We start from the raw sequence: 17390 nt of genomic DNA on the forward strand, positions 1-17390 counted from the left end.
AAATAGGGCCTTTTTAGGGATTCTCTCGTCTGGAGGGCAACTTCAGAAAAGGGCTGCTTGATGCCCGAGTGAGAGAAGTGAGTGGCCTTTCTCTTGTATGATATTTTTACATATTATTATATAGGATGGAAATGGTATTTTGGAATATCATATTCAATGTTATAAGCGTGTTTGGTTTGCAGGAAAATTTACTACCTCAAATTTTAAAAATTCTAAAAGTATAAAGGGTGGATTAGACATAATCATGTTTTTGTCATAATCATGTTTAACTTGTTTATGTAATCTTGTTAAAATGATTCATTTATGAATTATAATGTATTTAATCCATATACTGATTTTGTATATTTAAAAATTATTAAAATTAAAAATAGGTTCATAATTAAAAAAATTAAGTAATCAAATAGTAAAATTTGATATATTTGATTAAAAATATTTTTAAAATAAAATTATAAACCAATATAAAGTCAAAATTTTAATTTATTTTCCATGCTATAAATATATTATCATTAAAAATTAATCCCTTGTGGCATTTGGATCCGATTCTTGTTTTTTGCTTCTAAAATTTAGGAACTCCTTTATACAATTATGAAATTTTTATACAAAAAAGGCTTGTATTGTTAAAAACACTGTCTAAAATTTTTAAATTTGAAGAAATGAAATTTTCTTACTTTGTGAAATTTTAAAAAAAAAAATTAAATTTTTTTTTTAATAATATATGGTAAATCTCTATTTTTTGTATTCAATCAAACAGAGGATGCAAGTTGGATGAGATGGCCCGATCCAACCCGATATTTGGATGGGTTTTGGCAAATATATTTATTATTCGAATTGAGATTGAATTAAGTTTTTTCAATCCAAGTTTAATTTGGGTTGAGCTTCGACTGAGTTTCGTTCGAAATAACCCGAGTCTAGTTTGAACCGTATCTAATATTTTTATAATATTGATAATATTTATTATCATATATGATAATATTTATTATCTTTTTAAATTTTAAAGAAAAAAATATAAAATTATAATTATGTCATAACTTTTTCATTTTTAAAAAAATATATAAGTTTATTTTTACTTTTTTGTGTTATTTATTATTTAAAGAAAGAGACAATCGAAGATTGCAGTAGAATATCAGAAGTCCATGATAAGGGAAAATGCTTTATTAGGTTCCAGTACTCTCAACAACACATTATTGAGTTTTCTATACATGAAGCCAACAGACCTTTCGTCATCATCAGCAGCAAATGCCCCCTGCTGCTTACTTCTGCAGGGACTTGAGCTCCTTCACCCTCTCTTCAGTAGCCTTCAGTGCTTTCCCATATATGCTTATTAACTGAAATTAACAGCAATTTCAAATTTCCATTAATGCCGGGGCTTAAACTTGTAATCACTTTCTACCATGGTAACAATCACCATATAACGATAACGATGCATTCAATGTCAACTTTGAGTTGAGGAAGAATGATTTCTAATGGCCTAGCAGAAGCACATGCATGCAATTCGTGTAGTTAACGACAACTGCAACATCATTGAGCTTGAATATTGTGGTTTTTGTAGTGGTTTTCACATTTGCAAGAACTGCAAAAGGAAGTCCTCATGCATGGGAACATACAGAAGACACAAGAAACAAGAACAGCATAGATGATAGAACACATGTTTTTAGAAATTGTTTTTGAAAAAATTTATTGAAATGGGTCACTCTTGAAAATGTTAAGGGTTTGTTTGACAACATCTTTGAAAAACAATTCCTAGGGTAAGTTTTTGAAAACAGTTCCTAAAAGTAGTTCACAATTGTCAAACGTGTTTTTAAAATTAAAAAATTGTTGTCTGTTCTATATAATAGAAAACTACTTTTAAAAACATTTCCCAAGCAGACCCTAAAAAGATTCTACATTTATGTCAACGACTGAAAATAATGTGGTCAACTATTTTTAGATTCCAAAAAACTGCATCCTCATTTCTTACACAAAAACACCCTATATTTTTTGCCAAGCAACTGCTTTGACTTATCTAAAAAAGCACCTGGTATCTGACCTTTTGAGGAATCACTTAGAAGTAATGATCCGGGAAATATTTCGTTAAAAAGGCGTAAAATCATCAGTAAAATTATTCTTCCTTCCATCCAAGCACAACCACAAAAATAATGCACCAGCAAACCTCATTCAATCTCAAGATCAAGCATCAATAGAAATGGAGAGAAATTGCTTAAATTCTCATTGGTGAGAAAATAGTTAATAGTAGCAGCACTAAACCTACCTCGTCAACTTCTTCAGGGGTGATTATAAATGGGGGAGACATCATGATGCCATCCCCTGCAACACGTACTAGCATCCCATGCTTCTGGCACTGTGCTCCAAAATATGCACCTATACCTGTAATGTCCACCATTAACGACCATTATTGAAAAGGATGAAAAAAAGGACAAAACCCGGATGATAGAATCACTCAACCTTGTATTCAGGATACTAGCATGTAATGTGGCTACATATTTAACCTAGAACCTTAAGTTAATAGATAATAACCAGCAATATACATCAAGTCGGTTTATCATAAAAACCCTAACAGCTTACTTTAAAGCCTTCTTTGGGCTTGTACATGGCTCAATAAACGAGGAAAATATGCAAGTGGCATAGTAAGGTTCAAACTCATGATGTCCCAAAATACCTAGCTCTGATACCATGTAAGCTACCTATTTAACCTAAAAATTTGAACTATTGGGTAATAGACTAACAATGTATATTAAGCCGATATGAGCTAAAAAAGGTCGTAAAACCCTCCCAAAAACAGAACTTCTTTCATCAACTATAACAAAAAATAAAAGCAAAAGAAAGGTGGAACTTGCCCCATTCAGGAGGGAACACATCATTAGGTGACTTATTGTCTGTGAACTCAGTACCGAGAATCAAGCCAGTTCCTCGTATCTGGAAAAGCAGATGAATAAAACAAGGTAATTGTCTGGTAACAATGTATTCCCAAATCAGCTAAACAATTTAAGTGCTCAAGAAACAAAATGTACCTCCCCAATAATGGGACTGTCGGAGAAGGCTCTTATGCCATCTTGAAACTTTGGGGAAATTCTCTGTACTACCTCAGCAATGTTTCTTTCCCTGAAAACAAATCAAACAAATTATTCTCACAACTAAAAAAGCTAACACGTTTAGTGACCCGGGATCCGCCATTCAATGGGACCCATGAAAGCTAATAATATAGTTTAGAAAGTGCGTCAATTAGGTGACTTTGGACTATGGATGTAAGGGTTTTTTCCACTGTAGTTATGAGTTAACTTATAACAATAAAGAAAATTAAAAGTGAACGCTTAACCCTGAACAAATGAAATCAGATGGTCTAAAATCGCTTGCTCATATTCTTTGCCTTGTGCATAATTCATAGGGTCCATAACAGGCGTTTGGTGAAGATCCAAAGCGTGAAAACCGTGTTTGTGATGACATGTGTAAAGAGTTTTGAATGTTCAGAAGTTTTAAACATATTTATGGAATCTTCAGCATAGATAATCAGAAAGAAACATACTTGTAGATTTTGAGGGCTTCCAATGCAACTGCACAGGAGACAGGGTGCCCGGAATAAGTAAATCCATGAGAAAAAACACCTGGCCAGTTGTGGAATTAGGATAGGAGAAACACTCAACAACAATGATCAGAAAGACAAAACTCTCAATCATTAGTCGACATACCAAGTTTGTTGCTTTGAGAGTGTATAACATCTGAAATTTCAGGGCTCACAAGAACGGCTCCAATTGGCATATATGCAGAAGACAGAGCCTGGAAAGGATGAAAAGATGAGTATAGTATTCTCATGCTACAAAAACAAGGTATCCATGTCATATTTTACCTTTGCCATGGAGACAAGGTCTGGTTTCATGCCATATTTGTCACATCCAAACATTGTTCCAAGCCTTCCAAATGCACAAATTACCTATAACAAAAAAAAATGGTGGGAGTAAGCCTAAGATAAGAAGCAACATTGAAGATCTCCCTTATAACAAACTGGAAATGGAAAAAAAAAATGTAATCCAGATACCTCATCCGCAATAAAGAGAATATCATATTTTTTCAAGATAGGTTGGATCTGCATAAACGTGAAATGCTCTAGTTAAGCATACATATATGAAAAAACATGCCGATAATCAACATACATAATATGTAAGCTGATAGCATTAACATTCAAAACAGATGTGCTTGACAACAAAGTCTAAAATTGACTTAACAAGATATACCACTCTTAAAAAGATATATCATAATCAATAAGCAACTGAAGCCTGGCAGACGATAACTCAATTCAAAACTCAAATCAAGCTATCAACTATATAAAAGTGCCTCAAAGCATTAGAAAGGTAAGACAACTTATCAAAATCAGTACTTTTCCTGAGTTTGAATATTTATAAGAGCATGTGTCGATACTTCATCAGCACAGCCTGATTTAAATAGAATGTTGGGTTTTTGAAGGTTGTTGTGTCATGCCTTCTGTCTGTATTCATCTCTACATCAAACACATTAACCTTGTTTTTTATTTTGTGTGTGTTGGCATGGATGTGTGTCAATTGTCCTTGTAACATAGGCAGCAATGGTTCCGACTGCTTTCACATATTTATGTACACATATCCACACCTACACAGGCACATTCATCCATACCACACTCAAGCAAAAAGAATGCAAGAGACATAGGCACCAATGGGTTCCAGATTCCATAGCAAAGGACATTAGGCCAAGGTGTTTCAAGCTCTCGATGACACCAACAGCTTACCTTATCAAAATAAGTTGCAGGCGGAGGAATCACACCTCCTGCTCCCATGACAGGCTCTGCAATGAATGCGGCAATCTGAAAATGAACAATGGTGCTAGGTTATCAACCCAACCAGTCTTTCTAGTTGTAGAATGATTTCTCGTAGTTATATTACCGTCTCTGGTCCCTCTTTCAGGATAAGATTCTCTAAATTATTGGCTAATCTGGTTGAGAACTCCTCTTCTGACTCACCTGAAACAAGGAAGAGCACACCCATTGTTTTTTTTTTTTAAAGAAATAATAATAACCAAAAAGTGATCTCAGAATAAGAGATAAAATGGCAACCTGGAAGATGATAGCGCCAGTAATGAGGACAATCAGTGTGTAGTACAAATGGAGCAGGCAGATCAAATTTTTGATGCAATGCTGGAAGTCTGGGCAATAATTTTCTTGTTAATGAACTAAAGAGTTTAAAATTTATATAATTAGAATACATTTTTTGATTGGAAATGTTGAATATAAAGTTATCATACCCTGAAAGACTAGCTGATATTAGGGTTGATCCATGGTACCTGCCAAAATGTGGAAATAATATAAAAAGTTTGGAATTTTGCAAAGAAAATAGATACAGAACACATGATTGAGTGATTGACATACGATTTTGCCCGAGCTATGAATTTCTTCTTATTTGGTCTTCCAAGTGCATTATTATAATACCATACCAACTTCACCTATAACAAAATAATTCAAGATAAAAACTTTGTTATTTTCCACCGAAGTTTTGGTTCTGAGTACCAAAACACATGGACTTCAGGCATGATTTGCTTTTTTAGTTTTATTCTTTACTTCATTTTTTAAAGCATTGATGTTATGGATGATATAATTAACCAAGGCAACAATTAATTTTTTATGATAAAGTCTTCCTGAAGGAAGTCAACAAAATGCTTAAAAGTGCCATTTGATCTGATCAAACCTGGGTATCATTGGCTTCTGATCCACTATTTGTAAAAAATGCTTTTCCCATTTTTGTTGCTGTAAAAGTGTTTAGAAGTTCCTTTGCAAGATCCTGCAAGATCAAATGATAATTCAGAGTCAGTAGAAAGATTTCCAGAAGATAACCCACCTAAAAATCCAGTAAAAACAGACATTTGCAACAATAGCCTGTATCTAAAGAAGTAGAAAAACAGAGCAACATGAAATAGCCAAATTTTTAATATAATACAGCACATGGAATAAATAATAAATTAGAAGACGATGTAAAAGAAAGATGCAATGGATAACAAAAAGGAATCGTATTGTTGATAGCTGCAGGAATAGATAAAAAAGGTACCAGAGAGGGTTTTGTAGTACGATTCCAAAAGGAGTGGTAAAACGGCAAGGTATTTAGTTGAGCAATTGCAGCAGCAACAAGTCGAGGTTCACTCCCCCCTGCAAATTTCCAACAATACATAAGCAACTAAAAATGAAATATAAAATCAAATAGTTCACAAAAATATCAAATTTATATCAACTTTGGTACATGTGTGAAATGAATGTGTGTGTTAAGCCAACAGATTTTCTATTCCCTGTATCCTCGGACATGTAAGCAATCGACAGATCTTCTAGCCCTCAACTAAAGTCATGTGTGTGTGTGTGTGTGTTTGTATGCGTGTCTGAGCACGGGTCATATGTAGCAAAGACACAGCATCTTGTCAACCATTGGCAGCGTACTGTCTAGGGTTGCTGACATGTGCATATATAAGATACTTCTGTGAATATCCCTGGCACTTCTGGTTCAGTAACTTAATTTGTCAGTTTATCCATATGCATCAGGCAGAAAACAAACTTGGAATAGTAGTATTCAAATAAATATTTACTTCTTGTTTCTGTCAGAGCCACATCAATTTCAATAAGTAAATAAAATTCCACAAAACTCAAGGATACTTATATTGAGAGGAGAGAAAAATAAACTGGTTGTGATATTTCCCCGTTATATTCTGGCAGCATATTAAAAGGAGCATTTTTTTATGGTTTTACCTCATGTTGATTTATATCCATTGCAACTGTGTATAGAAAAAGAAAATTAAAAATAAAATGTACCCGTTACATATTGTCCTGGATTTTCACATAAGAATTCATTAGCTCCGCCATTTTTTCTATTTTTGACTATTGTTGCACTAGCAGACTATCTCTGCAAGCCTATTAAATTTGTAAAAAACAAAAACAATTTTAGTGATGTGAACCCTATGTATGGTTTTTGGAAAATTTAAGAGAAAATACAAGACAAATAAAATAAAAGAAGAAAAATAGAAGAAAAGAAGGGGTGAAGGAAAATGAAAATTATATTTAAAGTTAATAAATAATTTTTGCATGCTTCTTCAACCCCATTTCACTCATTTTTCTCTTCTATATAAAGATTAAATAACTTAAAAAAACTTAAGTTTCTAACTAATTTTTATATTTTATGCGATTTTCTTGCATATTTTTCATGGTAAACCAAACACAAGGCAACCATTTTCCTAAGTATTTTTTTCTTTTCCTTGGCACTTTCCATGAACCAAACATGGACTAAGTAAATTGCAAGGTAAAAAAAAGAAAGACAGAAAAAAAATAATAGCAAGAGGTGTGAAGGCATTTTTATAAATGCTCTTATATTTTATTTTATTTTCATGAGAAGTTGGTATTTCTAATGCTTTTAAGATTGAAATAAAGCATTGAACTTTTGAATTTTCTGGGAAAAATCAAGCAAAGAAAATGGAGGTAAAAAAATCTTACAATCTAGAGGAGAAAAAGAGAGCGGCTCCACTAATTCAAACGCTTATGCCCAAAGGATGTATCTATCCCCTACAAACTTAATCCTCTCCCGGTCCACACTAACCCACATGTCATCAAAGTGTAACACATGTAGTCCCATAATATAAAGAACTGATTGATTAAAAAAAATCATACACTTTTCTTCATATGATGGCAGTACATATGTAACACTTTAATTATACGTGTGTTGGTGCGGACCGGCCAGGTTTAGGTTTGCAAGAGATGCATCCTTTAGGATAGGCATTTGAATTTCTTGAACCGCTCTCCTGTTCTCCTCGGGATTATAAGATTTTTTTACCTCCATTTTCTACATTTGATTTTTCTCAGAGAATTTCAAGGTTGAAGACTCTGCTTGAATTGTGAAAATTAAATTTGAGCATACAAACAATGACAGAAGGTAATTTTAGAGAGCAGAAATATATTTGAAACAGTAGGGGTATTGAGAATACCTAAAGCTGTGCACCATAGACCAGCCAGAGAATCGAGATACTTCTTTCCATTGATGTCCCAGACATAGGCACCCTGTAGCCATGGATTAAGTGATGGTAAATTAGGTAATCAAAAAAAAATCGGGCTTTTAAGACTTCAAAAATAAATAAATAAAAGGTCCTATGCAGGAAAAATTTTTAGAAAAGTATACCTTAGACTTCTCTATTACTAGAGGATTTGTATCAGAAGCCTGCCACCCGGCTGTGAAAGGTGCCAACATATCATGGCCCTGGAACCTGTCATAATCATGACATTGAGTTTAGTGCGTATACTAGATCGAGATTCTATGGGCATACATGTTCACATATGACATACAAGGTGAACATGTCAACAAAAATTTACGGTTCTTAATATAAATACATCATTGCACAAGAAGAACAGAAAAGAAATAGAACAGAAAATACTCTTTAGCATTCTTCAACTCGGTTTCTGCATCTTCCCTTTGCATGGATGCCTCTGTGCTGTTCCATCTGGCCAGCACTGGAGCCCAAACCAGATGCTCCTGCAAACTTCTAGCAGCCGCAACATGATTTTTGTATAAAACAGCCTGTTAAATAAAAGGATAATATATTTTAAAGACGAAAAAATAAAAATAAAAAGAGTTATAGGGGAAGGATTAGGGACAATAAACAGGAGAATATCTTTAGGCATTCTATACTAATCATATAATTCTATTTTGCCGCATGTAATACTTGAATTCAAAATCCAAAACCAAAAGGCAACACAAAACAATACAAAAAGACCAATACAACAATGTCAAATGTCTATCTAAAACCGATAATATCTTGAATCACAACGCAATAAGCATGACTCCAGCCCTTCAAACATTGAGCAACCGTGCCACAGAGCATAGATAAAATTCAAGCCCAGCAGATATCCTTCATCACCAATAAAAACTTATCAAACAAAGCAATTGGGTCAGTACAGTTCTCGAGATGAATGAGAAAGAGCATAATCTTGTTAAAAGTACTGATTCTCATGGTGTATACACCAATTCAAACTGTGCTGAATTATTCTAAGTACCCTGAATAAGTTTCCTATCTCAAAACTATTACATCAATGCAACTCCAAAATTAATTCAAAAAACAATACCCCAAAATGGAAAAGGAAAAAAAAAACGAAAAAGTTAATTCAAAATTATGGTTGTAATAGAATTATCATAATAAAACCTTTACAATCAGTTAAGAATTTAGAACAGAAAAAAGGGAAAATCAAAAGAAAAGTCCTGAGAGAAAAGGCAATGATAATCCATGATGATGAACTATATGCGCTAGTCAACAAAGCAAGAAACAGAAAATTCTGGAGTAAATAACAAGTGAATTCAACAGAAAACAAATAAAAAAGACACCATTTGAAAGAAAATGAGCTGGGTATTCCTGGGAATGGATCAAAAAGAATAAAAAAAAATAAAACACAACCCATGAAGATGAACTGCTTTATGCAATAATCAAAGCAAGAAACACAAAATTTTGGAGTAAATAATAAATGGGTTCATGAGAAAACACATGAAAAACACATCACTTGAAGAAACATGAACTGGGTAAGAATGAATCAAAACAGAAGCCTTAGAATTAATAAATAAATAAACACAACCCCATGATGATGAAATGCTTTATGCAACCATCAAACAAGAAACACAAAATTTTGGAGTGAATAATAAATGGGTTCATGAGAAAACACATGAAAAGGACATCACTTGAAGAACGATGAATTGGATAATCCTGAGAATGGATCAAAACAGCAATCTCAGAATAATAAAAAAAGCACAACCCATGATGAATAATTGATTTATGCAATAACCAAAGAAAGAAACAAAAAAAAATAGAGAAAATAACAAGTGGGTTCATCAGATAACACATGAAAACGACATCACTTGAAGAAAGTTGAACTGGGTGTTCCTCAGAATGGATCAAAACAGCAATCTCTGAATAAAAAATAAGCACAACCCATGATGATCAACTGATTTACGCAACAACCAAAGCAGGAAACACAAAATTCTGAAGAAAATAACAAACGGGCTCATCAGAAAACACATGAAAAAGACATCATTTAAGGAAAAAATAAACAGGATGATAAAAAAAAAAAAAAATAGTGTAGAAACCTGAGTGTTCCTGAGAGTGGATCTAACGAGGTTTCTAAAAATCATTTTCTATTTTTTCCCTTATCTTCAAAGATGATGCAAGTTGCTATCTTCACTTTCCTCAGTCTGCACTCAACTACAGAAGAGGCAGAGGAATAGAGAGAAAGAGAGAGATAGAGAGAGAGAGAGAGAGGGCTTTGCTTACAACAACTTCAGTTAGGAGATTAATGATTCAAAGAATCGACTCTTCTCACACACCAACATTAGATCCAGCCTGTCCATATTCCTATTTACCAAAAAATCCATTCTAATTTCCATAATTTCACACCTAGATTTTCCCTAAAAAACATTCATGTCCTCACATTAAAATATACTTTTATTTAAACTTTTAATTCACATTTTTTTATCCTATATGTGAAAAATAGTCTGTTTTTTTTTTTTTTCAATTATATCCATTTTATTCACTCCAAGCGGTTTGGGAGATATCCTTAAACCATACATCCTCCCTACTCCATAACTTTTGGAGATCCAACTTTCCAGACGCCTTTTTTTCAATCATTTTTTTTCTATAAATTATTATTTTATCTATATTTATCTATCAATAAATTTCTTGTTGTTTATGAAAACAAAACTTTAGTAGTTTGCAGCTTTTGTTATTGATCAGTGTTATTTATATCTCTCCATTGATGATTTTTTTTTCTCTATTTTTTAGTAAACATCATTATTTTCTTTTTTTCTTCTTTTAATAGTTTTATTAATTTTTAGTTTTTACGAATATATATTAATATGATATAAGATTATACTTCAAAAAAATTGAAGTAATTCCCATTATTATTTTTTATCTTTTAAATTTAATATGATTATCTAATTTTCTCAATTAAGAAGTATTTAATCGGTATGACATGCAAACAAACTGATACATTTTTATTGTTTAAAATGGCATATTACAAAAAGGGAAAAATAAAATAAAATTAAATATTTTCTTTTCTATAAAAAATTGACTTAATTAACTCGAGTTTAATATTAACTCAAACTTTAAAAAAAAAAAAAAAAAGATTTGGATCAATTGGATTAGGTTCGGTTTGAGCTCAAAGGAATCATCAACTGAATCCAATCATCAAAATCGCGATCCTAATCACAACTAACTTTTCTTTTGGTGTGGTTAAAAGTGATTTTCTTAAAAAATGGTAAAAATTTCTCAAAATAAGCAATAACATTTGGTTGGTTCTCAAAGTTAGGGTTTGATAAGACAAGGAACTTGCTTTTTCTATTTTCACCTTACTTAAATAAACTTAATTTTGTGCGGTTTTTCTTTTTCTTTTTCCTTTTCCTTTAAATTAAAGCAAAATGCCCTAAAAATAAATTTCTCTTTCTTTCTTCTCATGATAGTTTTGTCACCCAAATCTTATCATATATTCAGCCACTTGCTATTTGGATAAGGCCATTGACTATTAAAGTTAAAGTTTTCTATCAGGTTATATGGGTTTTTTATTTTTTTGGGAAAAGTGGGTTTTTACTCGTTAATATAAAAATATACGAAAAAAACAATCCAAAATTTTTTGAATCACTATTATCTTCATTTACTTAAAATAATGAATTATATAATTATTTCCTAAAATATATATTTTACTTGTCATGTCATCAATACTAAATAACAACTATACTTCGTTTTCCTTCTTTTAGATATGTTTATTATTATTATTATTATTATTATTCCTAGATTTTCCTAGAGGTATTTGTTTTTGGTGAAAAAAATCCCAAATATTAATAATAATAATTAAAAATATATATATATATATATATATATAAAAAGAATGAAAATATTTATATAGAAGAGTCTAATTGTCAATTGTTAATGATAACATAACAAGTAAAAAATGGTATTTTATTGAATAATTATATGACTTATTAAAAAGTGCATATATTTCAAATTATTTTGAAATATATGAAGATAATACTAATTTAAAAAAATTGAGGTTTGTTTTTCCATATATTTTCATATTAGTGAGTTAAAACCTATTTTTCCCTTGATTTTTTATTAAGAAAAATATTTATTATTTAAATTTAAATTAATTAAAATTTATTTATTATTTCTTCAAGCAAATAACATTGTACTTTCTAAGGTCAAAGCAAATTTTTAATTGAATAATAGATTTCTTGATTTCATGCATGATAATGCCTGATAAACCCTAGTTTAGTACTAAGGAGTATTTGGTAAAATTTAATACTTAATTATTTAAGTTGATTTTAAGTTAAATTATATTAAATTGTTAACTTAAAACTTATTATTTAATTATTATTTTAAATATTAAATATTAAGGTTATTTGATAAAGTTAACTTAAAACATATTTTAAATCATCAAATTAACATATTTATTCTCATAAATTATAATTAAGGCAAAAGATGTTGAGTCACAGAAGAGGTGGTGAAGTAGCAGAGGAGATCATAGGGGTAAAAAGGTAAAATAAAGATGTGGACTTAATATTAAGTTAATTAGTTTTACTTATTACTTAAAATTATTTTTAACTTTTAAGTCATACCATTAAATTATTTTATCAAATATACTTAATTTACTTAATAACTTATTTACATTATTAAGTCACTTTAAGTTGGTATACCAAACATCCACTAAGTTTTATTCTATAAGTATAAAAATTAAATTAATAATAAATGATACATTAATCTTTTATATTTTATTTTATTTGTTTAAATCTCAATTTATGTCTAGCTCTTAGAAAATACTAAATAAAAAAAATTAAAAATTAATTTTCTTAAATCTCGAAGCCATGAAAAAATGGTAAAAGAAAAAAAAAATACTAACCCTATGTTTGGTTGTTTAAAAATTTAGGAAAAAAAATAAGAAGAAAGGATAAAAGAGATGGAAAAAAATCAAAATAGATTTAAAGTTAATAAATTTATTTTATATGTTTCTTTAAATTTATTTTATTTATTTTTTATCCTTATATAAAAATTAAATAATTTAAGAACATGTTAGTTTATAAGCAATTTTAATTTTATTTTATATTTTCTAGAGTAAACTAAAAATAAAAATAAAAATATTTTCCTAAAAAAAAAAATTACTTCTTTCTTGAGGAAAAGAAGAAAGAAAATGCTTTATATACATAGAGAGATTGAGATATTCCTTAAAACTAAAAAAAGGTTTGGGAAATTTAACAATTTTAATTTATTTTCCTCAATTTTTTATATAATAAAAAAAGTTTATAAATTTTTTATTTTTTATCTTCTTTCCTTATAATTCAAAATAAAATTAAGATGAAATTAATGCATTTTTTATTATATATATATACATAAGCCCATTACATACCAAGCTTCAGCATAAATTATGACCTTAAAAAATATTACAAATCAAGTATTAAGAGACCCGGCAATTTTTTAAAAAATATTAAAAAAAATTGTATATTATTATTATTTTTATTATAATATTTAATTTATATTGTGCAAATTATTTTCAATCAATAAATAAATAAATAATACATTGTTAAATGCAAGATTCAATTAGAATTTTCTTTTTATTAGTACTTTTAAGAGGGGTGTGGTGATCAACCACATTCAATGTTCCCTTCCCTTTGATTTCTCACAATTTATTCTCTTCCCACAGTATAAAAGAATAAAACTTTTACGTACAAGCATATATGCAACAACATTCTTTCTAATAATTTACAAATGCAACCCATGTGCAAATACTTCAATACTTTCAAAAATTATTTCATAAGAATAATTATCTCCTTACACTCATTTCCGATTACTAATTGATACCATTAATCAAAATTAACAGAAAAATATTATCCACCTATTTTAGTTCATTTTTCTTCCATTCAACTTATATACCTAAGTAAAAATGATATCATATTTAAAAAAAAAAAAAAATCAAACCATAGAATGAGAGAAAAAAACAATGGCATGAGATTTTAACATGAAAATTTTCTAAAGAAATAAAAAACCTTAGACCTACAACCGATAAAAAATGTCCACTATGAAAAACAAAAATTAAATATTATCTAACTCGAATCTACTGATCATTCTCAAATCACTTGATTAGTCTTTTTCCACTTTTAACTTCACACTTTCTTTTTATTTTGAAGAGTATACTTGAAGTTTGCACCAAGTTTAATCTCAGTCTCTTCTTAAATTCACACAAGAAGAAAATGAGTTTTCACTCAAACCTAATTAATTAAGAAAATGAGAGATGAATGAATAGGAATAATGAACCAATTTTTAAAAAAAATTGATGAAAATCTATTTGGAAATCAAGGGTTAAAAGAGGATTTTCTTAGTAGCCAACCTTTAATTTGGTAAGAGAGGAGAACTCAAGAGGGTAAGGAAACAAAAGATTACTAATATCTCCGTATCATAGGAAGCAATTTTTAGGTTTTTTAAATGAAATAAGTCTTTGATTCAACGGTTAAGATAACATCAAGAAAAAATAATCTAAATCAATTTGACCCAAATCTGGACCAACATTGGAATAAATAGAGCATTTGAACTCTTAGTAAAAAAAAAAATGCTTCCCAAGCTTGTCTAACTCTTTTTAAAAAATATTTTAAGAAAAATAATAATTTTAAAAACTTGGTTGATTCAATTTCATCCATCTCCAACCTCAACTTACATGTCAAGACTTTCATTAGACAAGTAATTTAAGGACCGATTCTAAAAACTGAGTTAGCAGACACTTAAAAATTTTGTATATAATTTCCAACCTAGTTGAATACTCACACCAATAATTGTGAATTATAGTAATATTTGAAAATAAAATATAAATGATTAAGGATATGTTTGGTAATGATTTTAAAAATAATTATCAAAATTCCGTTTTCAAAACTTAATTTTCAAAAATGGTCTTCTTGCCATTATTGTGAAACTATTATAATCTTGTATCTAATAGAATGTTCCACACTTATTCTTCGTGTTAGGAATGCCTTCTCATAACATTGTTTAGGATAATCTATTTGAATTGATTATTAAAATAGTTTTTATTCCAAAAAATTTAAACATATTTTTGAAATTAGAAAAATATTTTAAAACATTTGCCAAAGAGATCCTAAAGTATTATTTAGATATAATTCTTATTTTTTGTTTTTAAAATTAAAAAATAACAATAACTTTTAAACAACATATGAAATTCTTATTTCTTTATTTATTTATTTGAAATTATATATAAAAACATATTCAAAATTGATAAATTATATTTGTAACTCATTTCATTTTGTTTTTTTTTTCCTCATCTATATAAAGATTAAATAATTTGGAATTATATAAAATTTTAATTAATTTAGGATATATTGTCTTTTTTTTTATATTGTTTATCTAAAGATATCGCGAGGGGTAACCTTGGAATGTAAAATTGGATGATTCCATTTTCCAAGTTTTCATGGACTTTGCCATACCCTTATCTAAAGAACTTGTAACCTTTTCTTGTCCATAAATTACATTCCACGCATCATCATAAGCTATGAAATTAACATGTATGACAAATTAAGTATTAAAAGACATTCTGACGTGGCAATTATGTTTGCTAGCTGGCAGATGGGAGATTTTCATATATTTATTACTTTTTTATTATAATGCTTAATTTGTATTGTACAAATTATTTAAAAAAATAAATAAATAACACATCGTCAAATCCAAGATTTGATTACGATTTTCCTTTTTGTTTTTAGGGGTGCTCAGCCACATTCAATGTACTTGGACAGGTCCCAACAAATTTATTAAATTTAATAATTTGTCAGGATTAGAGGCTTAAAAATACATTATTTTTATTTTATATTAAAAGAAAAGATGTGGGCGAGAAAATACAATAATTAATTCTTACATAATTGTAAATTATTAGTAATAGTTAAAAATAAAATAAAAGGGTATGTTTCATAATCGTTTTTAAAAAATAATTTTGAAAAATAGTTGATAAGAACGATTTTTTAAAATTATTATCTAATTTTTGTAAAATAAAAGTACATTTGAAAACCTAAAATATTTTTAATCATTCTACATGTTCATTTAACTATTTTTTAAAATAATTCTTAAAAAATTAAATGAAATAATATAAAATAAAAATAAAAGATATTTTTTAAAAACACATTCTTTTTTATTCTTAAAAATAAAAAATAAAAAATAGATTTTAGTTGTTAAAGGTGTTTTTTATTTTTAATAATAAAAATTTGTTCTTAAAAATAATGCCCGAACAAATCCCAAATGACTAGGGAATGTTTGGTAACGATTTTAAAGACAGTTCTCAAAATTCAGTTTTTGACTATGCTTTTTGAAAATAATTTTATAAGATAATCTATTTGAATAAATTATTAAAAATGGTTTTAATCTCGGAATTTTGAACATATTTTTCAAACTAGAAAAATATTTTCAAAAAAAATTCCAAAGACTCTAAAGTATTATTTAGATATAATTTTTATTTATTGAGATAATAAAACCTTTTAATAAATCAATTTTTAAAAATATTATTTTATTCATATGTCCATAGATTAACCACATAAATTTTTTATTAATTAAAAATTTTTTTTTTGATACTTTTATCTAAAGATACCCATGAGGGGTAACTTGGGAATGTAAAATTTTTAATTATTATTTTTTAAAATACTTGTTTTATCTAAAAAGATACCCAGGAGGGGTAATATTGGAATCCAAAATTGGAGGATTCCATTTTCCAAGTTGACGTGGACTTTTCTATGGCCTTATCCAACAAGAGTACAATGGCATGGAGTGTAGTGGGGAGAAAGATGGAGTCTCCCAACTCTTTTGAGATTCCTTTAAGGCCATGCGGTCCTACATGTTTTTTCAACCTCCAACAGCAGATATTTCCATTGAAGTTTAGGGCATACACCACAAGTATGATAATGGCTCATTTTTCACCTTTACAAAATTTATATAAATAAGAAAATCAATTTTTTTTTTCACATGAGTATAACACATAACAATTTATATTTTTAGAGAATTATAAAAAAAAAAAAAAAAAAAAATTCCCTATTGAAAATCTTCATACCTAAAAGGAGAAAAAAATGAACAGAAAGAAAAACTGAAAATATATATAGATTTATTTTATAAATTTTCCTTAACCTCATATATTTTCCCTCTTCATTTTTCCCCCTCAATCTCTCCAAGAACTAAACATAACCTAAACAATATAACCCTAAACTATTTGAGTATTGGAAAGGCTGAGCTCACAACATTTGGTTGATTCCCAGAAGACACTACTGCTGAGCTACACCTGAAGGCATTTCCATTTCCATGTATGATACTTGGTCCAGTAGAGCAATTAAAAACCATCC

The 17390-nt window shown here is 29.0% G+C and overlaps 1 protein-coding gene across 1 annotated transcript; it reads right to left on the minus strand.

Annotated features, from left to right (window-relative positions):
* Positions 1-1121: 1121 nt before the first annotated feature.
* Positions 1122-10316, minus strand: LOC117911379 (gamma aminobutyrate transaminase 1, mitochondrial-like). Its single transcript, XM_034825734.1, has 19 exons — positions 10116-10316; positions 8419-8561; positions 8166-8250; positions 7975-8047; positions 6063-6160; positions 5706-5798; positions 5390-5463; positions 5266-5304; positions 5078-5166; positions 4908-4984; positions 4754-4828; positions 4031-4078; positions 3842-3925; positions 3684-3771; positions 3521-3599; positions 3009-3099; positions 2835-2913; positions 2249-2364; positions 1122-1325 (listed from the first exon to the last, which is right to left on the minus strand). The coding sequence occupies exons 1-19, from the start codon at positions 10158-10160 to the stop codon at positions 1251-1253; spliced, it is 1551 nt and encodes a 516-aa protein (XP_034681625.1). The 5' UTR covers positions 10161-10316; the 3' UTR covers positions 1122-1250.
* Between the last annotated feature and the right edge of the window lie 7074 nt (positions 10317-17390).

The sequence above is a fragment of the Vitis riparia genome, chromosome 3, assembly GCF_004353265.1.
Source record: "Vitis riparia cultivar Riparia Gloire de Montpellier isolate 1030 chromosome 3, EGFV_Vit.rip_1.0, whole genome shotgun sequence".
Taxonomy (NCBI): Eukaryota; Viridiplantae; Streptophyta; class Magnoliopsida; order Vitales; family Vitaceae; genus Vitis; species Vitis riparia.